This window comes from Artibeus jamaicensis, unplaced genomic scaffold, assembly GCF_021234435.1.
Source record: "Artibeus jamaicensis isolate MK-2021 breed Jamaican fruit bat unplaced genomic scaffold, CSHL_Jam_final contig_415, whole genome shotgun sequence".
NCBI classification, from domain to species: domain Eukaryota; kingdom Metazoa; phylum Chordata; class Mammalia; order Chiroptera; family Phyllostomidae; genus Artibeus; species Artibeus jamaicensis.
Window position 1 is genome coordinate 38,104,078 of NW_026521823.1, and position 26,614 is coordinate 38,130,691.

A 26,614-nucleotide genomic window follows, 5' to 3' on the forward strand; every position below is an offset into this window, starting at 1 on the left:
TGAGGAGGGTGGGAGAGGGGCTGTGAGCCAAACCCCACGGGTTCCACCACTGGTGACGAGGGGACAGAGCGTGTGCTCTTCACAGGGGCCCGGAAGCACTCCTTCTAGGCAGGAGAGTGTTTTATGACTGTCGGCTGCTTTAGAAAGAAACACGATGAAAGAAACCCGTGGCTGCATTAGAACAGCGTGCTGCCGGATTCTGCTGGCTTCTCTAACACTGAAGTTTAAATGCGTGTCAAGTCCGCGCACATGGATGGCGATCTCAGCTTAGAGTCCATTATGCACCAGGGGCGGCGGCCCTTCTCTGCCCTCTCTCATCCAGCTGTGGGTCCGCAGCAGTCCCGCCCCCACCCCAGCCTCTAGCTCACTCCCGGAGCCCCTCCCCATAGCAGGACCACCCTGCTGTGCGTGGTGTCTGTGACCTCACGCTGGTCTTTTTAGGCACCTGCCACCTCATCGGAGTAACCTCTGCACCTGCGGGCTCCTGCAGGCGCCGAGGGAAAGGGAGGCACGAGGGAGGCACGGGCACCTTTTTCCATGTTCTGTCTGCTCCTCGTCTCCAGCTGGAAGGGCTGACTGGCGGCAGGCTCCTGGACCCGCACCTGGCTCAGGTGCGAGGACACCTGGAGGGTGAGGAATAAATGCTGGTTGGAGAAATTAAGGCCCTGGAGAGGTGGTGCTCTTAAGCTGCTTGGTCTTTTCTGTCTCCAAAGTCCTGTTAGCAGGAGGCTGAGGCCTCAGTTCCTGCCCACCCCTGCCTCCACGGAGCCCTCAGTCTGCCCAGCCGTGACCGCCATTGCCGACCCTCTGCAGACCCCTGGAGCTGCTGCTCATCAGTGGGACCAGGGCGGTCACCAGAGGAGACCTGTCCCCTCTAAAGCAGGACCCGAGTAGGACCCAGGAAGGCTGGAGCGTGTGTACAGACTCGGCCAACAGGGAGTGTCAGCACTGACAGTAGTTCGGGAGCATTCGGGAGCATTCGGGAGGGGACAGAGGAATCCTTTTCCTTGAGTCGCATGTGCTGGACATTTCCCAAGAGCAAAAATAGTGTGAGAACGTAGCAGGCCGCTTGTGTCTTTCACCGCTGTGTGAGAGAGACTCAGAGAGAGGCTGCTGAACACCATTTATTTGCACAGCTGCTCGTAAGCCCCAAAGACCAACCCGTCAGCACGCCTGCATTCCGGAGGTCACACGAAGCAACATGAATTGAGCCCAAGCTCCTGCTCAGTAGAACAGTGTATGGTCTATATAAATGAGTAGCTGTAAAATGTGTGAAAGGCTGTTTGCGATTTTGCTTTACGAGATTGCAAGCCAGCCACAGGCTGTGTGGTTCAGTGGATTGAGTGTTGGCCTGCAAACCAGAGGGTCGCTGGTTTGATTCCCAGTCAGGGCACGTGCCTGGGTTACAAGCCAGGTCCCTAGTAGGTGGTGCACCAGAGGCAACCACACATTGATGTTCCCCTCTCTTTTTCTCTACCCCTCTGTCTAAAAAATACAAACTAGTGTGACCTTTGTGTAGTTTCCAGCTGACTGTGTGTATCTCAGTTACTTGGTGTAAAGGTTTTTTAAATGTTCAGATCTTCTGCAGATTTGGGGATGATCGAGCACCTTTCTGGAACCACACTCACTGGAGTAAAATCACTGTTATTTTCTCTTTGTAATGGGCTGAAAGCAGGGGAGGGACCGCAGTCTGCAATGACAAGGCAGATGTGTGACAGCTCCGCTTCACCCCCGTCAGTGCCGTTGGCCAGATGGTGTGACGACGTGCCGGTCATCTGCAAACTGATGTCTGTTCTTTCTTTTAGGATAAGCTGTGTCTGCCCCATCACATCCTCGAGGAGAAGGGCCTGGTCAAAGTAGGCGTCACAGTGCAAGCATTGCTAGACGTGACTGTCACGAAGGCACTGTTCACATGAAACCAGCCCCCGTCTTCGGACCTGCTGGAACCCTCCTCCCATCAGAGATCCGGAACTCTGCTCTCGGCCCCGCCCCCAGCCCCCACTGCCCATGCTCCATGTCCGCAGCTGCATAAAAGGGAGGGCCCAAGAGAACATTTTCTGCCTTTCAGAACTGACTTCCAACGACACCAAGTGTGACAGGTGTTTTTTCTCGGAGCCAGGGAGGCAGCTGGTCCTGAAGAACTGAACAGCCTATCGAGGCCTTTCGCAACCTCATGCGCCCCTCCCGCCCCCACCCACGGCCATTACCAAACACCAAGCACAGCTGTTCCACAGCAAGATGCACTAGTTTTACTAAAGCCAAACTCATTGTGTATTGAATGGGGGGAGGGGGGCTCAGTCAAGTTTTCACCACCAAATTTTTTCAAGATGTTTCTTGAGACCATTGCCTTTAAAAAAAAAAACTATTTTCGACATACAAAATATTTATATAAATATTATTTATTAGTGAATGGTTATTCATCCTTTGGATGCAAATTGTAAATTAGGAAACTATTTTATTACTGCTTTTTTGTGGTTAAACACTTTATTTTAATATTATAAATATTGAGTTATTTTCTATCCTCTTTGGCGTGCAGTAGTCCGGGGTCTCAGTAATCATGTTTTATGGTATATGTGACTCAGAAAAAAAAAATACAATTCAGCAAAACACAGGTGCTCCTCTGTCAAGAACTGTTTTCTGGGGAGGCGTTGCTCCCACTTGGGTTTTTATAACATTGGTCTTATTTATGTTTTCTACATTCCATCCACGTGCCTGCATTCCCCTGCCCACGGTCCCCCGACACAATACACGACCGAAATCCAGAGAGCACCCAGAGTGATGTGTAAATAGCTGTGATGGGGAGAAGGAAAACAAAAGACATTATTAAACTTGAAGATAAAATGTGAACAACTATTTTTGGGGATTCATACTTATTTTGCTATACACAAAACATTCACATTTTAACCCAAAGAAGCCTCAAGTGTCAGCTTCATGAGTCTTGAAGTATCGTTTTGCACTGTTACTCGGGTCATGGAAGAAGTCTAGCACCAAAGGCAGATCCCGAGGAAGTGGGATGGGAGCGCGGAGAGGATGCTGAGTTTTTCGTTGAACCAAAAAGTTCGTGAAGGTCAGTTTCCGCTGCGGGCAGACCAGAGCTCCTCCCGTGAGACCCCCGAGGCCTGAGTCGGGGAACCGGCACTTCCCGCAACTGCCAGTTTTAAAAGGGGGAAGGTCTCATGTTTGGTCACCCAGGTGGCGGCTTTCAGACGAGCCTGCAAAGCGCCGCCAGGCTGACGGTCTCCGGGGGGGAAACGCTAGAGGTGAGTCAGTAAGTCGGCGAGGGCGCTGCACGCAGCCCCGCGGGGAGCTTAGCAGAAGGTCCAGCAGGTGGCGTGCGCGAGGCCGCGTGGTCTGAGAGGACCCGGGAGCGGGGAGAGCAGCACAGGAAGGGCGTCCAGACGCCCACCTGTTTGCAGGCAGCTCCCTGCTCCGGCCTTCGCCCCGCAGTCGAGGGTACCCCAGTCCGCCCCCTGTCGCCGTCTCGCGAGCGCAGTGGCACGTCAGCCGAGGCCACGCGCGGGGCGAGGCAGGAGCGTGACTGACGATCGCGGTTGCATTGGCAGCTTTCAGTAACTTCCTATGAAATGTACTGTGCACTTTAACCTAACTTAAGATGTATTTTAGTATTTTCCTGTACTGCGCAAACACCTGTTGTCCAATCGCATGAATCTGTAGAGACGTGTCGGACCAGGAGCGTGTTCCGTGTGAGCGAGGTTCTGAGCGTGGCTGCAGATGCGGGATTCGGCTGCTGCGCCTTGGCGGGCATTCAGAGTGCAGGGTCCTGGAGTGTCTGTTGTTCTTACGTGTATATATGGCAACATGAAGCTTGTAATCCTTGTTGTGAGAGACTTCTTTTTCAAAATTAAAGTTTTTCTTTCGACATTAATTTTCAGCATTTTCTTGAAGCTGTCTAACGCAAATGGCTTTTATATTCCGTGAAACGGCTTTCTTCCTTCTAAGCGCAGCCCTGTGTGGGGCGAAGTCATCTTAAAGATCCTTGTGCCCTGTTCAGTGTGCAATAAAATGCGTGTGGCCGGTGGGCCGAGTGTGTGCCACGCAGATGAGCCCCCCTTTTCTCATTTCACGGCCGTTAAAACTTTGAATTTGAACCAGCCATTTTCTGACTGGCTCACTCGTGAGGCACAGGTTGGCACTGGTCACAGAAGTCTCGGGGGGTCACTGTTGAAGCAGGTAAACTCTTTTGAGGGTGTAAAAGCTGTTGGAGGGGAAAGGGTGGGAAGAAGGGGCAGAGTTGTGAGGGACCCAGGCACAAAGATAAGGGGGGGGGAGGATTGAATGTGGGAGGTGTGGGTGGGGGGCAGGGGAGAGTAAGGGGGAAATGGGGACATAATTGAACAATTAAAATCTTCACAGTACAGATCTGCTACTAGCTATGTGTCCGACTACATCCCCATACAACGATCTTAGGACCACACAGCTTTTTCTTTACAAAGGAGTTCCCCCCAACGTGCACAAAATTAGTTAATTAACTAAATGATCTCTTTGGAGGAAACGAGACTGTTTAGACTGGAACCATTTGTGTGTGGCTTGCTACAGGGCTCCACTTTGACTGCTGATACGTAAGTAGCACAAACTTTTAAAAACAATCTAATTTACCCTTAAATAGTGCCAGTGTTATACCTTTAAGAACCCGATGTCTTCTTCCACTGAATGTTTAAAATGTGTACACTTTGCACTGTTTGACAGGAAAATATTTCTTTTAAAGCAACCGGACTGCCTCTGTCCTGTTTCAGGTATATCCGTTAAGTTCTTAAAGAAACACGATTTGGTATTACAAAGAGCCTGGTTACTTTTCTTCATTAGTTCAACAAGCTAAATCTCTGCATGTTAACTCAGGGGAGAAAAATTGTTTACAGTAACACACGTGAAACTTACAAGTTTCCTTACCAGCTGTTTTCAGATACATCGTATGACTTAATTGTTGTCTTTGGGAGGCACCTAAAGCCAGTGTCCCAGACTCTTTGGCTCAAAGGTTAAGGATCACTGGGCCAGGTTTGGGAAGTCTGGCCTCTAAGCTGCCCCATGAAGAACTGCGTGGTGACGCGGAAGTCACTTAAGGTTTCCAAGCCTGCTTTCAGACTCAGAGCTCACAGTTATGCAATGCCTACCAGCTGCCCGGCACTAGACATTCAGCAGTGGACAGGATGAAGACAGTGTGAGCCTTCAGGGGCTTCAGGTCTGGAAAGGGGAAGCTTCGCTCAATCACCTTTAAATCCTCTTCTCCATCCAGAGCTAGTGTCCTGTGATTTGAGGGGGCTTACAGTCGCATCCTGTGACCTGGCTCACAACCGTGAGCCCAACTGCAGACCACCTGTGTGAGCGCTGGGGTCAAAATAACTCTGGAAGTCAGAAGCAGGTTTCATGTCTTTATTCAGAAGGTGATTTAACTACAGAACGAAGCATTTTTAGCATTATGAAATACAATGTTTTGAAATCTTTTTCTCCCAGAAAAATTTACAATTTTTATAATCCCCCAGACAGTCTCTTATCGGACGTTTTTCAAGCGTTCAGGTATTTTGCGTGATGTCTGATGTGATCGGCAATAAAGGTTGCAATGAAGTAGTAGCTGTGATCGTAGCCCTGGAAGATGAAGCAGAGATGGTAAGACATGGAGCGACCACTCGAAAGATTTAACTTATCTCTCATTTCCCTTAACGTGCTCACAGTCAAACATTACAATATGAGGGAGGTTTATACTCCAAGCTTATACTGCAGTTTAACATTTTCGCTGAACATTAAAAGAGCAGCAAAAGTAAGACAAAAAAAAATCAAACTCTGCAAAGCCTTGTTTTTGGACGCTGCCATTTATGTGCAAAGAGGAAAGGACACAATTGAATGTAAGGTGAACATGTGATCACACCAGCAAGGACTAAAAACATCGGAGTTTAGAGCTTAGAAATATGGATACAAAGTTTCAACTCACAAAAGTGCACAAACACCAATAAGAGAGGTACTGTTGAAATACCAAATGAGCTTACACCAACAATATAGAGCATGAACATGAAAATACATAAATGATCTATTATTGTTGGTCAGTCATCATAAATCATATTAAGAAATCCACCTACACAGTAAAAACATGTCACATCACTATTTAAGGAAAAAGGAGTGATTCATTAAACTGTGACATCCTTTAGCAGCAAATCGAACTGGCTAGAAAGTTATTAAACTCTTGAAAACCACCAGGAAGCAGAGAAAATGTGATGTGTCAGGAAGGTGAGTGATGAGTGAATACTCAAGGGTATTGTTGTCAAGGAAAATTTGCAAAGCATTTAAAAATATATATATATATATATATATATTATTGATTATGCTATTACAGTTGTCTCATTCCCCCCCCCTTTATTCCCCTCGACCCTGCACACCCCCCCTACCTACATTCCCCGCCTTAGTTCATGTCCATGGGTCATACATATAAGTTCTTTGGCTTCTCCATTTCCTATACTGTTCTTAACATCCCCCTATTTTCTACCTACCATCTATGCTATTTATTCCCTGTACCTTTTCCCCTCTATCCCTCTCCCCACTGATAACCCTCCATGTGATCTCCATTTCGGTGATTCTGTTCCTGTTCTATTGTTTGATTAGTTCATTTTTGTTTTTTAGGTCCAGCTGTTGATAGTACTTTGTTGTAATTTTACTGTTCGTAGTTTTTTATCTTCTTTTTCTTAGATAAATGCCTTTAACATTTCAAATAAAGGCTTAGTATTGATGAACTCCTTTAACTTGACCTTATCTGGGAAGCACTTTATTTGCTCTTCCATTCTAAATGAAAGTTTTGCTGGATAAAGTCATCTTGGATATAGGTCCTTACCTTTCATGACTTCAAATACTTCTTTCCAGCCCCTTCTTGCCTGCAAGATTTCTTTTGAGAAATCAGCTGATAGTCTAGGTAAATGTCTCCTTTTCTCTTGCTTTTAGGATTCTCCCCTTATCTTTAATCTTAACTAATGTAATTATGTGCCTTGGTGTGAGCTTCCTTGGGTCCAACTTCTTTAGGACTCTCTGAGCTTCCTGGACTTCCTGGAAGTCTATTTCCTTTGCCAGATTGGGGAAGTTCTCCTTCATTATATTTTCAAATAAGCTTTCCATTTCTTGCTCTTCCTTTTCTCCCTCTGGTACCCCTATGATTCAGATGTTGGAATGTTTAAAGTTTTCTTGAAGGTTCCTAAGCCTCTCATTTTTTTTTGAATTTTTGCCGCTTCATTCTGTTCTGGTTGAATGTTTATTTCTTCCTTCTACTCCAAACTGTTAATTGGAGTCCTGGTTTCCTTCCCATCACTGTTGATTCCCTTCACTTCATTTTGCATAGCCTTCACTTTTTCCTCTGTTTTGTGACCATACTCAACCAATTCTGTGAGCTTCTTATGACCAATGTTTTGAACTGTGCATCTGATAGGTTGACTATCTCTTCATCACTTAGTTGTATTTTTTCTGGAGTTTTGATCTGTCCTCTCATTTGGGCCATTTTTTTTTGTCTTAGCACACCTGTTACATAGTAAGGGGCGGAGCCTTAGGTATTCAGCAGGGTGGGGCAACCCACGTGGCTGCATTGTGGTGCTGTCTGTGGGGAGGGGTCCAAGAGGGAACAGTGCCACTTGCTCCGCTCTCTGCCGTCTTTCAGTCACTTCTCCCACTTCCCACAAGCAAACTGGGCCCTTCTGGTGCTGGTTCCCAGGTGGGTGGTTTGTGTAAGTTCCAGGACCCTGTGGGTCTCTCCAATGGACTCTCCTGTGAGGCTGGGAGTTTCTCCTGCCTCCTCAACCCCCACAGGTGTTTTCAGTCAGAGGTTTGAGGCTTTATTTCCCTGCTGGGACCCTGGGTTGTGGGTCTGTCTTGCTCCCCAGTTTATCTGCACACGAATGTGGGACCCCCGTCCACCAGCCACTGCCTCGCAACGAGTCCTCTCCACCTGCTGCCCGTCTCCGCCCCTCCTGCTGGCCTGGGTGAGTGTTTCTTCTTTGCTCCTTGGTTGTTGGACTTCCATATGGTTCGATTTTCTGGCAGTTCTGGTTGTTTTTTGTTGTTAAATTGTTGTTCTTACTTTTGGTCGTATGAGGAGGCACAGTGTATCTACCTACATCTCCATCTTGGCCAGAAGTCCAAAGCATTCGAAATTCATTAACTATTCTTAAACAACTAGAAATACCAAGCAGCACAAGGAATAGATCAGTATGTAATCGAGGTGGTATAAAGCACATGTGTGTGGGACAGACAATGCGCAGCTTCGGTGGCCGAGGTGTGCGCGTCACACCAGGCGGACACTTGCCACTTCCATTCTGCGACAGCTGCATGTTGATTAGGTGCCACTCAAGTACTAAGCTTCTTCATATTTACTCTTTCTGCCATGGGTCAGAAAACTAAACACTTTTCACCAGCGAAAGCTTTCGTATGTCTATGAAATTTGGTCTTAGATTTCACTAACATAACAGAGAAGCTTTTATTTTAAGTGTCTTACTGTAAATTAAAAACTATCTTACTAGAGGTAGCATTTCAAATTCTACAGGAAAATGTAAAATATACTCGGAATCATGCTTTTTGATTTTTCAGAAGAAGCTAAGGTTTCCTACTACTTGCCTCTTGTAATCGAAACACGACAGGGATTTTCTTTTCTGTACAGGCAGCTATGAAGTTATCGGGCAGCAGCTGCCCGTCAGAGAGAAACTGGTCATCTTTTCCTTGATCAATCAGGATGTCCAGCTGAGACCCTGGGTAGGACTTCACAAGATGGGTAGCATCATAAGCCTAAAAAAAGAGAACCGTTGCAAATGAACCTACAAGTGCCCAGAAACATACTCTTCAGAATGTACGAGAGTAGAACCAAATGGGAATTTAAAGCCATTTAAACTCGGAGGCAAACATGCTTTTCAGTGGCTCACACTCTGGCTGGCCAGGGTCTTATTTACAAGGTGCTCAGACTCATTCCCAGTGGTGGCCTCTCCCCTTCTTTTCACGTGGTCCGAGGCCAGTGGTAAGAATCCTGTTTTCAAGTGTGTGTGGCCTTTCTTTTCTTTTAAACTTTTAAGGTTCTTAATTGCCTCTCAACTCAATAATAACAATAATAATAAACAACTGTTTTCCCCTGTAAAACCCTCCACAAACTATTTCTTCAAGTTCCTCAATCTTCTTCTATTCCCAAATATTCTCTATTTCAAATAAATAGTTTATTTTCCGGTCTCCGTTTGTAGCTCTGACTCCAGGCACAGTCAGCCCCACTGCCCTGTTCACAGGGCGGGAGGACCTGATTGTATTAGCCGGAGTCATACCAATAACCCCTCAAATTTATGGTCTGAGAAGCGGCTACTAGTTACAATTTTATCTACTTGTTAACAGGTACGAGATGACGCGTTCATTTGTAACATACTCAAACTCTTGGTGGAGTTTGCAAACGGCCCATTTCCACTCAGGAGTAAAACAAGTCTGAGGAGAAAAAGCCGTTTTTATTTTCATTTTGAAACCTCTGTGCCTTGCTGTTGGGAATATCCTAATAAATGCACATTACACAGTGTCTATTTTTAAAGACTTCTAAATCTGGAATTTAAAATTCAAATCTGAGAGATGATGGAATTTGAAACAGATACACAAAATAATTAAAAAGCCAGGTCTCATGGTTCCTACTGTATGCAACTGAGCTATAGTCAATTAAGAGGCAAATCTAAATTCAGGAATAGTATGTGGTATTTTGGGGAATGCTAATACAGAAGTAATGTTAATTTAGAGGTAACATCAATTGACCATTAGCAGGAAAAAATGTAGCCTCAGAACATCTGCCATAATTCAGACAATTGGGAAGTAGGTGTTTTGTTATTGTTCTATATTTACGCTTTTGCTGGTTATTTTTAATCCTGGATCCGCACTTGAGTGGGCTAGAAATAATGCCTGTGTGTACAGCTTTGGAATCCATCTGAAAACTTCCCGTGGCCGTGGAGACGGCTGCCCAGCACCTACCTTCCACTTACTTTGATCGGCTCCCAAATACCCCCCGAAGGCCTTTGTGCCCCAAGGACAAACCACTGGATTGCAAATTGGAGCAAATGCCGACACGGACTTTAGGAATCAAACAAACAAACAAAAAATTAAAAAGTTATGTTGCTGCATAAAATATGAACAGACATTTGCAACTTGCTTATAAACAGGCTTGCCCTGAAAACTACTGCGAACAACTTCCCTTTTGCTATATTATCAGCTTAAATTGCAGATCTTCCCATAGCACATCCTTTTGTGTGTTCTGTTGAGAGCTAATAAAACTCAAGGTGCTAAAATAATGCAAAGTGATATATTACACTTTCATTAAGGCATGGATGGAATTTACATTTTCTACTTTTTAAAATCCGAGACATGCTGTTAGAGCTGAGACATTATGTCTCTTGAACGGTGCCAAGAAAGCACCGAGCAAAGTCCCTAAATGTGGCAGAACTTTTAGCGCAATGCAGTTCCGCGTTCTGTGCCACGTTGGACAAAAATTCAATGAACTTGGACTTTCTCCCTCAGACACAATAAATCTGATTGCTTCCCCCCCACACACACACGCTAAAGCCCTTATTTTCAAAACCCACTCTCATGCCATCGATTGATTCAACTTTATAATAAAGCTTATAAAATGGAAAATATCTGCTGCCACAGAGAGAAGCTGCTACGAGAAACACTGTCATTTCTCAGGAGCGCCCCTCGAAAGATTCAAAGTCCTTCCTAAGCGAGGGCAATGGGTTGGACGAGTCTCGAGATCTCTGGGCCAGTCAGGCGGCAGCAGCGCCCGGAGGGCGGACCAATGCCCACCCCCCCAGCGCATGCGTGCTGTGCTGAGCGGGTGACGCTCCCCCTCTGGGGCGATGCCCACCGGCTCATGGAAACAAGCAACAGGGAAGCAGAGTTTCCGGTACGTGAACAGGAAGGCCGAGAGAATGTTTTTCAGTCAAGCTGCGCTCCAATGTTCATCAGAGGCATGAAAAACAGAATTCTTAAACTTTTGTAAATCATGAGCATCTTCTCCCTCCGAAAACCAAAGTCAAAGAATATTCCTCGTAAAAATATAAGTACATGATAGATACTGCCACAATAACATCAACCAAGAATAACCTTTAGGGGAAAAATGCCTACAAAACTATAGTTTGAATTGAAGTAATGACATATAAGATGCAATTTTTAAAATACATCTAGTAGCCCTGACTGGTGTGGCTCAGTGGGCTGGTCATTCTGTAGACCGAAAGGTCGCCAGTTCGACTCCTGGTCAGGGCACGCGCCTGGGTTTCAGTTTGGTCCCAGCTTGGGGGGGGGCGGGGTCTGTGAGCATCAAGCGATTCATGTCTCTCTTGAACATGGAAGTTTCTCTCCCTCTCTCCCTCCCTCTCTCTAAAAAACAAATAAAATCTAAAACCCTGACTAACAAGAAGACTGACAAGAAGCCACTGTGACTGGACACTCACGCTTCTGACGCTGTAGCATCCATTGTGTGGTCAGACTCCCCCCTCCCCCACAGGCTATGGGAATTCTCCAAACTTCTAGACAAGATTAGTCTCAGTACTACAATAAACCATAATTTCAATCTTTAAAAGTTCCCAATATTGTAGTACCCAGGAGAGAGATCTGCCCCCAGAGGTGCTGGTGACCTTACTCTGTATTTCCCAGGGTTCTTCAAAGCACAGATCAAGGCCCCGTGGCCTCCCATGGAGTGGCCGAAAACAGACGTCCTCTGGGGGTCCACTGGGAAGTTGGCATTGATGAGTTGGGGAAGCTACAAAAAATTAATAGTGTGACAAGAGATGAGAGAAGGTTAGACTTTTTCAGTTATGTAACATAATACCATGATCGATACTTCTAAATCAGTCTTACAATGGCATGAACTGAAGATTTTTAAAACATTGTATTTACTGTTAATTTAAATGGCAGTAAATAGAATGACAGTAGTAGTAAACTCTGGAATTTTCACTAATGAGTAAATCTGTACCATATTCTAGTTAAAAATTCTCAAGGCTGCCCGGGTGGGTGTGGCTCAGTGGACTGAGCACCAGACTGTGATGTAAAGGGTCACTGGTTCCATTCCCAGTCAGGGCACAGGCCTGGGTTGTGGGCCAGGTCCCCAGTAGGGGGTATGGGAGAGCCAACCACACACTGATGTTTCTCTCTCCCCACCCCCTACACAAATAAATAAATAAATAAATGATCTTAAGAAAAAAAATCTCAGGGCTAGAAGGACTTCTTGCCCCAAACCGAGGTTCTGGCAGTCCCCGTGAATAATCAGGACACGAGCTGAGTCACCTCCTGCGTCACATAGGAGTACATCCTGTAGTTCCTTTTCCAAGGCTCTTCGGTGGCGTCCACGTAAAACCCCGCCCCGGTGCCGAAGTCCCAGCTGTCGTCTTCTCCTTTAATGTTGCAGCCGCCTGTGAACACGAAGGAACAATCTTGTGGTTTCTCCGACTCTGTAGTCATGGCCCGTGTTTCATTACACACTTTTAAATGAATCGGAAAGTTCATCTGCATTAAAGCTGTTCCCCAAATACTGTGGCCTCTTTTCTCTGCCTTTTGGGGCACACACTTCCTGGCCCCCCGAGTGGGGCCACGTTCTAGGCAAGGAGGTGCGAGGAGACCCTTCCGCTGGGCGCTCATCGCCAAGGCGGGGCCCGCCGGCTCTTCGCTGATGCAGTTCCCGCCAGTGCGTTCGGAACCTGCACTTCCTCACTCCGTCTTACCTGGCAGAGGGCTTCCCTGGCAGAGGGCTTCCCTGCTCTTTTCATCTTTCGGAAATTCATTCAGATCCCTTCTCTGATGACCCCCCCCCACCACTGACGACACGTCCATAATCCCGTCTACCACCGTGGTCTTAGAAGGAACAGGAGACAGAATGCTTCTGCTCAAGTCACGGTCATGAACGGGAGGGGCTCCTCGTGGACTCTGGAATCATTCTGCGTGTTCCCCATTCTTGCCCATCCCTCACTGGGGTTTTCTTGTATTCCTTTTTAATCCTTTAGGTTTTATTTTATATCTGGCATGTAGCTGAAATCTACATTGCAATCTTGAATAGAATTACAGGAATAGGCAGGGCAATTTGGGGGAAGCGACCTCTTCATGACATTCGGCCTCCCCCTCCAGGAACACGACGTTTGGCCATTTACTGAATTGTTCACGTATGATCGTTAGCAAATTTTATCATTTTTAAAACTAAATCTTCATATTTTAAAAGTTTATTCCTAGATAGTTTTAGCTGCCATGTACATTTTATTTCCTGAGACTTCTAGGGTCACAAAACAAGTTTCAACTATCTGATGGGTTGAAGCTGCCCAAATGTTAATGTTTTCTAATGTAAACATTCTAATCATTTACAGTGAAGCTACTACCTTTTAAACCATATGGTTACTTGACGACTAACAGAGATGAGGAAACACAATCATCTTGCGACAAGACGGCTGACCGATCGGCGGGGAAACGCAGCAGCCTGCTGTTCGAGAGTCGGGGGGGGGGCATTGGAAACACTGACAGAGACACAGCGAAAACAGGGGAGGACGCCCCAGTCCCTGCACTGTCCCCCCGATGACTGGCTCTCCCAGACTCACACCGCTCACAAAGGACGCCGGGGCAGGGACACTTACGAGGGCTGGTGTCTGGAGCGATGACCACAAGACCGTGTTCCGAGGCAGCCTGATGGAAGCCGGATTTCGATATAAAATTCTGTTCTGTGCACGTTAAACCTGAAGATCAAAAATACTAGCTCAGGAAACCATCTCACTTGGTATTATCAAAAAGCTTTTTTTTGTTGTTGTTTAGAAATAATCCTAAAGAAGACATTAAGGTTCCCCTCCCCACCCAGTTTATAACAGAGTCCGTCTAAGACCTGCCTTAGGTGACATGCTCCCAGACCTGAGCTGTGACTCACTGAAGTCTCTCAATTACCGACATCCCCGGGACCAGGTGTGCCTGGGAGTTGAGACTTTCTCAAGCTGCAGAACTCCCGCATGGCGCCCAACCCACAGGGCCTAATGACCCCGGGGAGGGCAATGTTATCAAGCCTGCCAGTTAAACACGTTACTATTCCTACAGCAAAACCTAAATATTCACAGTGTGAATAAGTGTGAATGGCCATCATAACACAAGTTAATATTTTTATGCACAGGTAGCTCACAGCAATGAAGCGCAGCCTCATGGTCTCTATATTGCTCAATGTACTAAGAAGAGAGCAATGGCTGCCATCTACTTTCCTTAAACGGAGAAATTGAGTTTTAGCCCCAGTCTCTACAACTGTTTCTGCCATTTTCCCACTTCTGTGCTTTTCAGTCATGTGGTAGGCGACATGAGTTATTTCTCTCATTACGGGCGTCTAATACTAGAACAAGGTGTGGACGGCCAAGAACGAACTGGCACCAGACACCTGGGCTGAACAGCACCGGACCCGACCGCCCTTCTCCGGGGTGATACCCACTACCCTGCTCATTAATTAGCAGTGCTAATTGCCAAAGCCTGCTGATGTGCCTGATGCAGTAAAAATTAACTACAGAACACTTTCAGGTTTCTATCTCTCCGCTACCAGCCAGTAGACTTAGGAGATGACTGCCCAGCAGAGATTTGTCAAGTGAATGAATACGAGACGCAACGTTGCAAGCCTCACTGGACACAGTGCTCTGGGAGTTAACGGAGCAGTAAACCGTGGGCACACACGTACTTCCACTAGTTGTGCAAAGAGAACGAGGTCCTTGTCTAGCCACCACGTTCCTTCGCAGTGCACCCAGAAATATGAGAGCCACGTCACGGTGGAGAACTGCCCCCACTACTGATAACACGGATGTGTTCAAAGAGGCAGGGTAACGGTGCAGAAAGCATGGGCTCTGGATTCCGGACGGGATCTGGTTCCACACGTCACTCAGCCACTTCCCAGCTAAACAAACTTTGGCACGTGGCTCCACTATTCTAGCCTCAGTTCCCTCATTTGAAAACTGGGCATGATATTGTCTATTTTTGCCTCACATGGCAGTGTGAAGATTGATTGTGATAACATGTAGAGAGTTCTGAATTGTGTTTGGAACACAGTGCCTTGCGTTTGAGAAATGTAATCTGCATAGAGACCAGAGGAAAAAACTTTTTTTCTAGTTCTAACACACATTTCTCAATCACGGTAGTAGGGAGTGAACTGCAGACTCACAGAAATGAAGAGAATTCTACTAGTAGATTGCTCCCAAAAGTATGGAGATGATCACTAGTGAATATCCCGGTTGTACCTAATACTGACCCATGTGAGTGGTACAATCTCTATGAGAAACGCTCGGGCAGGTGCAGACCAGGTAAATGGCTTTTCTAAGCTCCTGCCACGGAGTCCAGAAGTCTGCACTCTCGGCTGAATTACTTGGTCTGGCTGAGAGGAAGTGAGATGGTTTGGGTGTGGGCACAGGACGCAGTACACAGATGGCATAGTTACTTGAAGCCTACATCATTTTATTAACCAATGTCACCTGACAGATCGGATTTAAAAGATAATAATGTTTTTAAAAGATGTGATTTTACATTTAGTAGGCTAGCTTGGCTTTTTGTGGGGGTGGAGATATGTGTATACAGCATTATTGTATGAAATACTCAGACTTCTAGTTCTGCTTCCCAGTCCTGCTGTTTTTGGATTATATGAAATTTAATTTGTCCCCTCTCACCAAGGAGACTGGTGACTCGGGGGCTTTCCTGGGGAGATGCTGCCCGAGCAAAGCCGTGCCCGGTGCTTTTGGCTTTCCTCTCCCTAGAAGTTTTAACAGGGAAATTTAGGTACAATAAGCACAAAATTAAACTGAAACAAAAAAGCAGGGAAACGCAGGCATTGGGGGAGGCCTGAGAGCACTCCCAGGACACAGCAAGAGTGGACAAAGTCAGCCACCGCCCCCTTCTCCCCCCACCGGGGCTCAGAAAGCGCACTCAGGAGTCCAGACAAGGAGCGAGGCCGGCGGGGCAGGGAGGACAGCAGCTCTGCTCCTGGGGGGCGCATGCGCACACGCACGCACACCTGCAGGCAGGCACTCACCCGACAGCCAGTAGAGGGCGGGGCACTTCCCCGTTTCCGCCCTGGGCGGCAAGTAGATCGCGAATTTCATTTTGCAGCTCAGTTCCACACTGTAATTTTAACAGTCACACAAAGTCAAGGCTCCTCAGTAGTCAGGGCAGAAACATAAGGGAAGTGATTTAATGTCCAAAGTAAGTGATTCCAGCAACGTTTAAGGAATACATGGGGGTCCGTCTGGAAAAAGTCCAGCCATTGTTCCTTTAAGGAGAAGGGTTCATATGACATAGGTGTAATCTGGCAGCCATGGAGGGTGCACTGGAAGGGCTGTGTGTGAACAGTGAGGACTTCGCTGGTCAGCGGGGGTGACAGACGCTGTTGAGTGAGCATGTGTACTGTGTGGCCGTCACATTAAAAGTGACTCAGAAGAGCAATGAATTGACATCAGATTTTGTGTTAAGCTTGAACACTCCTCCACAGAAACTATTTGTATTATTCAGAAGGCCCCAGCTACAGGCAGAGCCTGGCAGCTGGGGACTGGCAGCTTCATCATGACAATGCGCCCGCTCATGCATCACATCTCGGGCAGAGTTTTTTTTTTCGGCAAAACATCAAATCACCCAGGTGACTCAGCCCCCCTACAGCCCAGATTTGACACCCTGTGACTTCTGGCTTTTCCCCAAACTAAAATCACCTTTGAAAGGGAAGAGTTTTCTGACCATCGATGAGATTCAGGAAAATATGACGGGGCAGCTGATGGTGGTTGGGAGGACTGTGCAAGGTCCCAAGTGCCCACCTATGATGGGGACTGAGGTGTCACTGCCTGTGTACAATGTTTCTCGTATCTGGTATCTTCTTCTACAAATGTCTCTGTTTTTCATAGCATGTGGCTGGATCTCTTCTGGACAGACCTTTTATCTTGGCCCTTGAGGAATAGGGTCAACTCAGCGGAGATACATATTAATCAATCTGAGCCTGTACTGAGCACAAGACTGTCACTTCGGCCAGAGTAAATTTTTTTAAAAAGGTAACATCCTCAGTGTAGCACTCATATTATTCAAAGAAAAACTGTTTCTGTTTCCAACAGAAAAAAAGAATAAAATTTTATAAGAACTAGATGGTAAAGATCTTAAATTACATGTTTGCTCATGAGCAATGAAATGTATCACATCCTTCATTTGCTCTTTATCACTAACCTTTTATTAAAATCATTAATATCAAGGCTAGATAATATTTTTGATAAAAAATATACTTCTGTGTAAGGAGTAATTCATACAATAACCTTTCATGGTCTTAAAGAATCGAAGGGATGGAAGAGGGGTAACAGATACTTAACCATATCTCAGTAGTTACCTGTCATGTTCAAACACTTTCTGGAACCCCCCGAAGCACCTGCTGCTGGAGACCTGTTTTAGTGCCATTCTCTCCCTGTGGGGGAAGATTAACCGCATTAATCTCTAGAGAATTCGTTCCTGAAAAATCTGGAAGAAACCTGTTTTCAGACAAGCTATCCAAACGTACAACAAGTTTCCACTCGGACTTGTTCTTCACATGCCAATTTTCTCTAATAAATAATATTAAGAAATTGACATAACTTGCAAACACAGTTTCACTTGTTACCATTTTAAAGAATCTTCATACTTTGGTATGTCATTACCAATTTATTAACAAGCCTGTGGGAGGGGGGGTGCCTCCAATTCTTTTTAGAAAGAGACAGAGTACAAATAAGTTAATAATTGACTTCCTTTTTCAACATTATTTTAATTCTTTTTTTCCATTACCATTTGTCCCCCTTATACCTTCGATTACTTTAGTGCAGATTAAAAATTGTTAACAGCTTACCTGATAAGTGTAACAAAGGAGTCAAGGAATCAGCTTGACTGATCGTGGTTGATTTTAACACAGGGGGAAAGTGATGTGACTGTGATGATGTTAATAATAGTAATAACAACAGATAACACTCACCGAACACTTATTGTATGGCGGGCACTCTTCCCTATGTTAAACCAGATCAAATTACTCATCTTAACGAGAGTTCTTCTGGGAAAGGGAAGCCCAACTTTTAAACCATCATTTTTCCCTTGAAAACAAACCAGCTAGGAAAACCTAAGGCTGTTCTAAGTGAACGAGAAGTGCAGCTTGTCATCGGGAAATTCTGAAGTTTGGTAATTCTTTGCTCTCCAACAAATCTTTTCAATTTTCATAAAGAATTTTAAACTTAAATATTAAAATACCATACATTAGCTTTTTTAGTTATAAAAACATTCGAAAACCATCTTGATCACGGGTGCTCATTGAGCAAGGAGGAACCAGACTGGCTCTGACCTGTAGCTCTCACATGAGAGCGCCCTCCGCCCCCTTCACAGGCCGGACCACTCTGGGTGGCCGGCTCCTCGGGGACTGGCTCTGCGCGCCGACCATTCCCTGTATTAGGGTTATTCCTCAAAAGTACACAACAATAACCTTAAAGCGCTAATTGTGGAAATATCTGCAAAATTCTCAGTAAGGTCAGTTTCAGTCCTACCTTGAAGTAATCCGCTCAACAGGTCCAAATACTTAGATTTGCACCAGAAAGCTGGCATTTAAACCAGAAAGCATGGCCCCCTACTCTTTTCACTTCTCACCACTTATTGTGTGAAAGTTTTAAACATTAGCTGGTCCTTTATCACCCTACACCCTGCTCCAACTCGACCGCCCGCCACCCCCCCCCCAGCAATCACCCCACTGTTGTCCGTGTCCACGAGTTCTCTTCTTATTGGCTCTACCCCGGCCCCCCAACACCCTCCCCGCCCCCAGAGCTGTCAGCCTGCTCTCCATTTATGAGTCCGTCTCTGTTTTGTTTGTTAGTTTATTTTGTTCACTAGATTCCACACAGAAGTGGAATCATAAGGTACTTGTCTCTCTCCGACTGGCTTATTTCACTTAGCATAATGCTCTCCAGGTCCATCCACGCGGTCACAACAAGGTAAAATCTTCTTCTTTATTACAGCTGAGTTATATTCCATTGTGTAAACCTGAAACACTAATGTGGAAGAACATGTGCACCCCTATGTTCATTGCAGCATCACTTACAATGATGCTGCAAATTTGGAAGCAGCCCAAGTGTCCATTGGTAGATGAGTAGATAAAATAGCTATGGTACATGTATCCAATAAAATACTGCTTTTAAAAAAATTGAAAATAAAATAGATTAAAATAGATAAATAGATAAAGTAGATTAAAATAAAATAAAACAAAAGCTTTGAAGTTTTTTTCCTCTAACCACCCATTTCAGAAACTACCTTCAATTACAAATCAAGAAAAAAGAGAAGCCCAGTAAGAAACAGGACATAAGCTAAGAACTAGATACGATACACTAAGATTTATGGCATGGCACACTAGGTGATTTACATTTGCCATTAAGTTTTTTAGGAGCAAAATGTCTCAACACAAGATATTAGATTTTTCATTCAACTTTCCAAGTAACACACAAGAAATAAAACTTAAATTCACCTGTCCAACCGCTCCTTGCTCTTTCGTCTGCACCAAAGGGTAGATGATCCTGGAAAAAAGACCAAGTGGTTTATAAATGGGACCGGCCTCTCATAGCAAAGGTTTTACAAGCACGTACAACAGGCTAATCACCCCAACAGAGAAGACGCTTGCTTCTCCCGCAGCAGGTGACTGTCACCCCCCCACTGGATCCCGCAGCGTGAAACACTCGGCTGACGCCACCTCCCCTCGCCATTCATGTCGTCACCCGGACACCTGCTTGGTCACAAGGCCTGGTGTCCAGTCAAAGCCTTTGGCTGGAATAAGGTGCTCACGAACAAAGTTTATCTTCTTTTCCTTTCAGATGAAATTATTTTTTAAAGGTTTTAAGGTATCATTTGGAAGTAGGAGATGTAGTCGACTCCCGAGAGTGAAGAAAATAGGAGGGAGGACTAGAAAAGGAGAGAAACGTTAAAACACCTCTATCTATCTGGCCAAGAGCTGTAGGCCAGACTCGTAATGTCGGAAGGAAAACGGAGGGGGGAGAGGAGGACCTGAAGGCCACCTGCGCTGACTGCCTAGAAAGGACGGCCTGGTGGACGCTGGCTGGGCTCAGGGACGAGGCTCAGGTGACCGATACACACAGACCAACAAGTAAATAACCAACCACTTACACCATACATACGAGGTGCCATCTGGCTTACAGATGTTGCATTTAATTGCTAGAACAGAGTCTGTGGGAGAAATGCAGTAACAGAGTAGGGTAGAATAACAAAAACCAAAACAAACTCCTTCCCAAGAAGAACCTGAAACAAAACCAAAGTCACGGTGCTGGGGGGGGGGGGGGGTGACTCAGTTTTCCTGGACAGTCAATGAAATGAACAGAAGTATTCTTCAGAGAAGGGCTGTTTCAGTGCACCCACTGTAGGTGCCGAGCCATCGGGTAAAAACTAGGGAAAGTTGTCCTTATTCACAGAGCATAATTTCCCCATAAGGCCAAACTGTCCAATCGTACTTTCCTTCCTTCTACTTAACTGAAACTAAATGTCACCCGCCTCCAGAAATCTGTTTTGTATTTGCACCCATTCTTTCCTTCTTCCCATGAGACTTGTTAAGTGGTCCACACATCTCTGCTTGTGTTTTGCTCCTGTTCTCTCACACTCCCTGACGTGGACCCATTTGCTTTCCGTTCAGCACCCCCTTCACTGGCTCTTCACAGCCTCCCCATGTCACCCCAGCATCGCTGGATGACGGTGCTGCTGGCAGTCATGTCTTTGCCCAAACCCTCTCCTCCTTGGCCAAATCTCAGGATTGGGGTTCTTCTCTTCCACTCCTTCTCTTCCCCCTAACTCCCATTCCCTAAGTGTCAAGCACACCTTGCGGGGGGAAGAATCTAAATCTGCATCTCTGGATCTAACTGTTCTCAAGCATTAGGGGCCTGAATTTGAATTTTTGGATGGATCCTTGTAAGACATGCAGGTAGCTGGTAAAACTCAGTGTATCTAAAATCAAGCTTATCTCCCACCTTCAAACCACTTTTTCCCTCCCCTTTGCCTGTCTTGTCCAGCCTGTTTAAAATGTCTTGAAGTCACCCCTTCTTTGCCTTTCTTCTGTCACCATCCTAGTTAAAGGAGAGAAATGAAAACTCAGCCTCGGCCTCCTCTTCTGTGTCCTTGTGTGTTTCACCAAAATCAATCCGACTGTGGCAGCCTGCTTAGTGGATACATATGTGTCACATTTGCAGCTTAACATGGCCAAGAGGGGATCTGTTTTTTAAAACTGTGATTAAAAATCATCATCTTAACCATTTTTAAGTGCATGATAGTGTTAAGTATATTGTGTCAATTTAAAAAACATGGTTGGCTTGCCCACAGTAACTGTTGGGGCGGGGGGGGGGGGGGGGGGGTGGGGGTAAGTGCTTTACCACCCCGTATATACTTCCATCCCACTCTAACTGTGCACCAGGCAGTCTCTCTTCCTTCGTAAAAACTCTGCTGGCTTGCCCATATATGAATGTTTCATTTATCTCGCGGGAAGATATGGCACCCATGAACTCCAAACACCCTCACTGGGCTCTTAAACTTGTCTCCCACAGTCCTACACTATTTTTCTGGCCGCACTTTCTATTTTACTTTAGTCAAAGTCCACTGTGTAGATTTCTAGTATCGTCTGGAAGCTTTCACTGGGTGGCTTTGCTCAAGGCCAGGGTGTAACGTTTTTAGAGCAGGTGCTGGGTCCGACCCCTCTAGGGTCAAATTCTGGCTTCACCACGTACTCTAGTGACGTTGGGCAATCGACCGATTTAATAGGGTTGTTTCAGAGACCAAATGAGTTAATTCAAGTACTGCTTAGAAAGCACCACCGGCTATGATATGACCACAAATGTCAGCTACTGTTATTTCCGGATCCTCAAATAATCTCCGACAAAGTCTGCTCACGCCACCCGGACTAGGCCACCAGGAAAGTCCCCCAGGCCTCTCACTACAGGACTCCAACTGCACCGGCAACATGCCCGGTCCTGAGGCGTCCCAGACGGGGCCGCAGTTCAGGCGGCCGCTGATCTGCGGGAATCAGGCACCTGGGGCGACTAGTGACGCGCTTTGTGGCCTGTTTGCTCAACACACTGGGTGTACATTTTGGAAAAATCTGTGGAAATGCAGAGGACACCTGATAAACCAACAGCTGCCTCTCGGATACGGCGCGCCCCTAGCGCCTCGAGTAATACACTCTTGGAATCCCGCGGAACAGATAGGAATTTGGGACACAGCGCCCCTTACCCTCGGTCTCCTGCAGACTCAGCGCTCGCGCCTGCAGGACTCGCCGGTGGCCTCGGCACCTGCCCCGCCCAGGCCCTGCGGAGCCCGGGTGCAGCCGGAGACCCAGATGCGCGCAGGACCTCGGGCCTCTGCACAGACACAGTCTTACCTCCAACAGCGTGGTGGAAGTAACAGAAGAGGCAGTCGGAACCGGAAAGCGGGGCCCCAATATGGCCGCCAGGGGCCCGCCCCCTCCGACACCCGCCTATCCTCGGCCCCGCCCGCTCGCGGCCCCGCCCCGAGGGCTACGCCCCCACGTTCCTGCTCTCTCCTGGGGCTGGCAGGGTCCACCCTCTTCCCAGAGGCACCAGGAAAATGCCTAGGCTAGAATAAACCTCAGCTCCGGTGCAGTTTAACTGGTGGACCAGATTTCCAAGTAGCTCTGAAGCTATTCGGAAACCAAGACGTAATTTTGTCTCCTTCCGCCCACCCTCAAAATCTTGCCAGTTCATCCACTCGGTACCTAGAGTTAAACAAGGACCGTGTTTCAATCTCCAGGGACACAGTAAGCGCTCCACCAGTGTTCTCTTTTCCCTCCCTTCAATGAGAGTCGGCTGAACTAACAGTTGCTAGTTGATGGCTTACAACAAATCTTCCCTTGACCTTTTTGGTTGATTGAGCTGACTGTGAGTTCCCTGTTGAGAAAATTAACCCAACTGCAAAAAAGCTTTTTTTTTTTTTTTTTTTAAACCAACAGCTACACGGACAGATCGTAGATATTATTTGAAAGCCAGGGCTAGTTTCGTGGGCGGCGACCTATGCAGCAGAACAGGGTTTCTAGCTCAGAAGAGCCTGCACTTGGGTAATTCTCCCCTTGGTTTAATTTGTTACTGTGCCGCCCTGTTTACTGGGTTTGAACACGAGGCCCCGTATTTTCCTTTGCACTGGGCCCTGCCGAGAGGACTGCGGGGGCGAATGACCCCTGCGGCACTGACGTTGTAAATATGAACACTGCTTCGGAAGATCGATCCCCTGCCTGAACCAGTACCGTGGCCCAGGCCATTTGGCCGCAGTGAACTAGCCTGTGGCCTGAACCTGCGGACCTATGGATCCACTGGGACTCAGCCTGAAGATAGTATTTATCTACTCAAAATAATGTTTTTATTCTGCAAAAGCACTGAAATGAAAAGCCCCGCTTTCTGTTTTCTTTCTACTAATTTTAAATACAAATCACTGAACCACATTTTTCTTCCCACTGAGTGATTTTAATGCTCCTAGTATTTTGGGCAGCTAGAATTAAATTATTTAATTCTGAATTAGAATGGAGGTGCAGGCTTTAACTAAATGTTTCTTTCCATTGATTTGGTTGTCATGTTGCTTGTGGTCACAGAGTAAGAAAGCATGTTAGTTGTGCTCTGAAGTCGTGTTCTGTGAATCAAATTCCAGGAGAAATGTTTAAAAATACACTTTGTTCAAGATAATAGAAAACTAGAGCTAGTTAAGCACAAAACGATAACTTCATAGTGGTCATGAGATGTCTGGTTTCTGCTTTTTGCTTTAAAGATAACATCATTGACACGTAGGAGAGATTTTGCAGAATCTCGGTTCTTCAACCCAGCAGGCCTGTCCTCACAATGGAATTTTGTGCTGCTGAAGTGCTGTTCCTTTGGCAGGAAGGAGGATGTGCTCCAGAGCCATGAGGAGCTTGCACAAAGAGTTACCTGTGACTAAAGAACACAGACTTCTCTCTCAGTTCCCGGGAACTTCCCCCGTCTTACTACCTAGCCACAGAAAAACTCCCTTTGGTTGCTTTTTGAGAGTGAAGGATTTGAGAGATCCTGGTCTCTTCCCTTCTGATCTCAGCCTAATCCAATCAAACTTTCTCTGTCTCCGAGCACCAGTGTCTCTGCGTTTGGACCAACTAGCACATCAGGTACACGGACCTGAATTTGGGGAGGTGACTCTGCAGCGATCACAACTAAAACAATCTTGCAAGTTGTTGAGAACTGATAGAACATATACAGTTTCCTTTTAACTTTTTATTAATAATCTTTAAGAATTTTTCAATTGTACTTAACAGACAGTACAGGGTGGGGCAAAAGTAGGCTTAAAGTTGTGAGGATAAGAATAACCATAGTTTATTCTTGTGTTATTATTCATTATTGTATTATTTTCCATAGGAACAACGGTGAGCCTACTTTTGCCCCGCCCTGTGCATTAGTTCCAGGTGTGCGCTGTGATTAGACAGGTACGAAATTTACAAAGTGCTCACCCTTAATGATAAGTCTGGTCCCCGTCGGACACCATAGTTATGATGATATCACTGGTTATGGTTTTTTGGCTGTACCATGCATCCCTGTGACTATTTGTATAACTGGCAATTTGTAGCTCTTAATCTGTGCCCCTCTGACACCCACTCCCCCAATCTTCCCCATCAAAATGTTCTCTATGAGTTTGTTTCTGTTTTGCTTGTTCCTTTGTTTATTAGATTCCACACATAAGTGAAATCATATGGTATTTATCTCTCTGTCTGACTTATTTTACTCAGTGTAATACCCTCTAGGTTCATTCCTGTTGTGACAAATGGCAAGATTTCATGATCTTTTATGGAATTTTTATGGTTTGTTCGCTCTAGAGGTCCTTGTGCCTTCATTTTTGTCCCCATTTCTGTGGGACGTGGGCAGGCAGGCCCTCCCAACACGCAGAGTTACTTCTTTGCCCTTTAGCTAGTAATGTGCCCAATACTAGGCCAAATACCATTCAAGGAGCTACCTCAAAATTTAATTTTTTCAAGGGTCCTCGTGGGTTTCTGGACTTGGTCAAGTCCATCTGGTGGCAGGGGAAGGCCCGTGTTCTCCTGTAGCTGGGTGCAGGGGTGAGCTGATCAGGGACGAGGAACGCGGTGGCTGTACTCGTTCACTGGATGAGTTTAGGGCGGCATTTCCAAGCCATCCCCACTCTTCTTGTTCTCCAGTCTTGGAAATGCTTAGTTGCCTTAAATTTTTCGTCATCAATCAGTCATGAATAACTAACATTTCCTATTTGGGGGGAATTTAGAAAAAAAGCACCGTGTTATTTTTAAACATTAAATACATACAGACAATGATTAAATGTGTACACACTGAGTAGGTTTTAGTTTAAATATTATCTTATGTCTTTTCAACTTCCTTGTTTCTTCTTTAGAAAATTCCTTTTGGTCTGCCTGTTTATGTTAACTTCATTTCCATCTTTTGGATATTCTTTTTATCTATATCCCCGATGTGAGCCCTGGGTCACAGAATGTACAAGTTTCATAGCGGAGCCTGCAGAGAGTGATTTTGAACATCCTGATTTTCATTTTCTCCCCTTAAAACAAATTGCCAAGTTATGTTTGTAACACGTTTGCCCATCACCCCCATGCGTGCGCTTCTCACTGACGTGTAGAGCAGCTGAGCCATCGGCCACGGGTGGTGGCCTTGCCTCTGGGGACAGGTCTCCCTCGCTGTCCCTTGGGGAGCATCCTCGGGTAGGCGTGTTGAGTTAGCCACAGTCCACTAGGCTGGCTTGTGACAAAGCCAGCGGCCTCAACAAAATAAACGTACATTGTATAAAGAGGCCTGGATAATCCCCCCAACAAACACCCTCCTTTTAAAAAAGTAATCCCGTCACCAGGCTTCCTGTCCTTAATGTCTCCAGGATCACATGTAGGTCACAGACCCCCACGAGCAAACCCGCTGAAAGGATAAATGAGGTTGCTGCACGGGTCTCCACCTGATTTAAATATATTTTGGCTATGTGACCAAAGAAGTATAGGAACCATAAACCAATGGGCTCATTTTTGATTCATTTTTCGGTATAAAAGGAGAGATGTTCAGATTGGGGGGCGCGGTGTGAGGCCTGAGCCCCACTCCTGGCTCTGATGCTGCTGGGCCCGCTGATCTGGGGTAATTTCTCTTGATTTCCTGACTCTTCGTCACCACTTCTGGTAAGTAAGGGGCCCAGAGGGATGTTGTCAAAACTCCTCTCTCTCTTCAATTTACCGAGTATGTTTCTTTTTGTTCGCTCCGTTTCAGTAGTTTAGATCTCTCGCCTGGGCTAAATAAGTCAAATGCAGAGAGGGAATTGGGCTCAGTAAGGAGCATTCATCCACCGAGTGCATCGTCTCTGTGTTGGGACCCTTGGGTGCTTTTTTTAGGTCTTCTGCCGCTTCAGCAGGAGCAGTCCTGGCTGCTCTCACTCTCTTAGCAGGGCTGAAGGGATTCTCTGTGGCACGCTTTTCCGTTCTGAAGTGAGTTTAAATACCTAAATGCTTCTGAGTTTCATTCTGCATGGAATGAGTGTGCTGGTCATAGGGTCTCAGGAATAAGTTTAGACGTGACTGTACAATGTAAATGTTTGTTTGTTTAAACATTGTTACTAA

At 46.0% G+C, this 26,614-nt stretch overlaps 2 protein-coding genes across 5 annotated transcripts in view; one reads left to right on the top strand and one right to left on the bottom strand.

Annotated features, from left to right (window-relative positions):
* The window catches only part of LRCH1 (leucine rich repeats and calponin homology domain containing 1), a 149,691-nt gene extending 145,805 nt beyond the window's left edge, over window positions 1-3,886 (top strand). For both annotated transcript variants that reach the window (XM_037129510.2, XM_053665466.1), the window contains exon 19: window positions 1,806-3,886. In XM_037129510.2, the coding sequence (XP_036985405.2) occupies window positions 1,806-1,916 (111 nt within the window). In that variant the 3' untranslated portion in view covers window positions 1,917-3,886. The remainder of the gene's footprint in view (window positions 1-1,805) is intronic.
* A 1,488-nt stretch (window positions 3,887-5,374) lies between these two features.
* On the bottom strand, window positions 5,375-22,438 carry ESD (esterase D). 3 transcript variants are annotated; one of them, XM_037129488.2, is made up of 10 exons: window positions 22,385-22,438; window positions 19,481-19,529; window positions 17,342-17,416; window positions 16,013-16,101; window positions 13,608-13,706; window positions 12,277-12,401; window positions 11,633-11,752; window positions 9,970-10,068; window positions 8,599-8,766; window positions 5,375-5,601 (listed from the first exon to the last, which is right to left on the bottom strand). In XM_037129488.2, exons 3-10 carry the CDS (start codon window positions 17,407-17,409, stop codon window positions 5,521-5,523), a joined length of 849 nt encoding a protein of 282 aa, XP_036985383.1. In that variant the 5' UTR covers window positions 17,410-17,416; window positions 19,481-19,529; window positions 22,385-22,438; the 3' UTR covers window positions 5,375-5,520. The 3 variants fall into 3 exon arrangements, with proteins under 3 accessions (XP_036985383.1, XP_036985375.1, XP_036985366.1); XM_037129480.2 differs by having other exon boundaries at window positions 22,237-22,414; XM_037129471.2 differs by lacking the exons at window positions 19,481-19,529; window positions 22,385-22,438 and having other exon boundaries at window positions 17,342-17,439.
* Between the last annotated feature and the right edge of the window lie 4,176 nt (window positions 22,439-26,614).

Excerpts from the sequence above, each read along its gene's own strand:
- ESD (XM_037129471.2), bottom strand. The coding sequence starts at position 17,439 with ATGCGGTTAATCTTCCCCCACAGGGAGAGAATGGCACTAAAACAGGTC. Across the intron at positions 11,753-12,276 it reads ACTCCTATGTGACGCAGGAG|CTTCCCCAACTCATCAATGC; the intron begins GTGACTCAGCTC and ends AATTTTTTGTAG. Across the intron at positions 8,767-9,969 it reads CCGATCAAAGTAAGTGGAAG|GCTTATGATGCTACCCATCT; the intron begins GTAGGTGCTGGG and ends CTCTTTTTTTAG.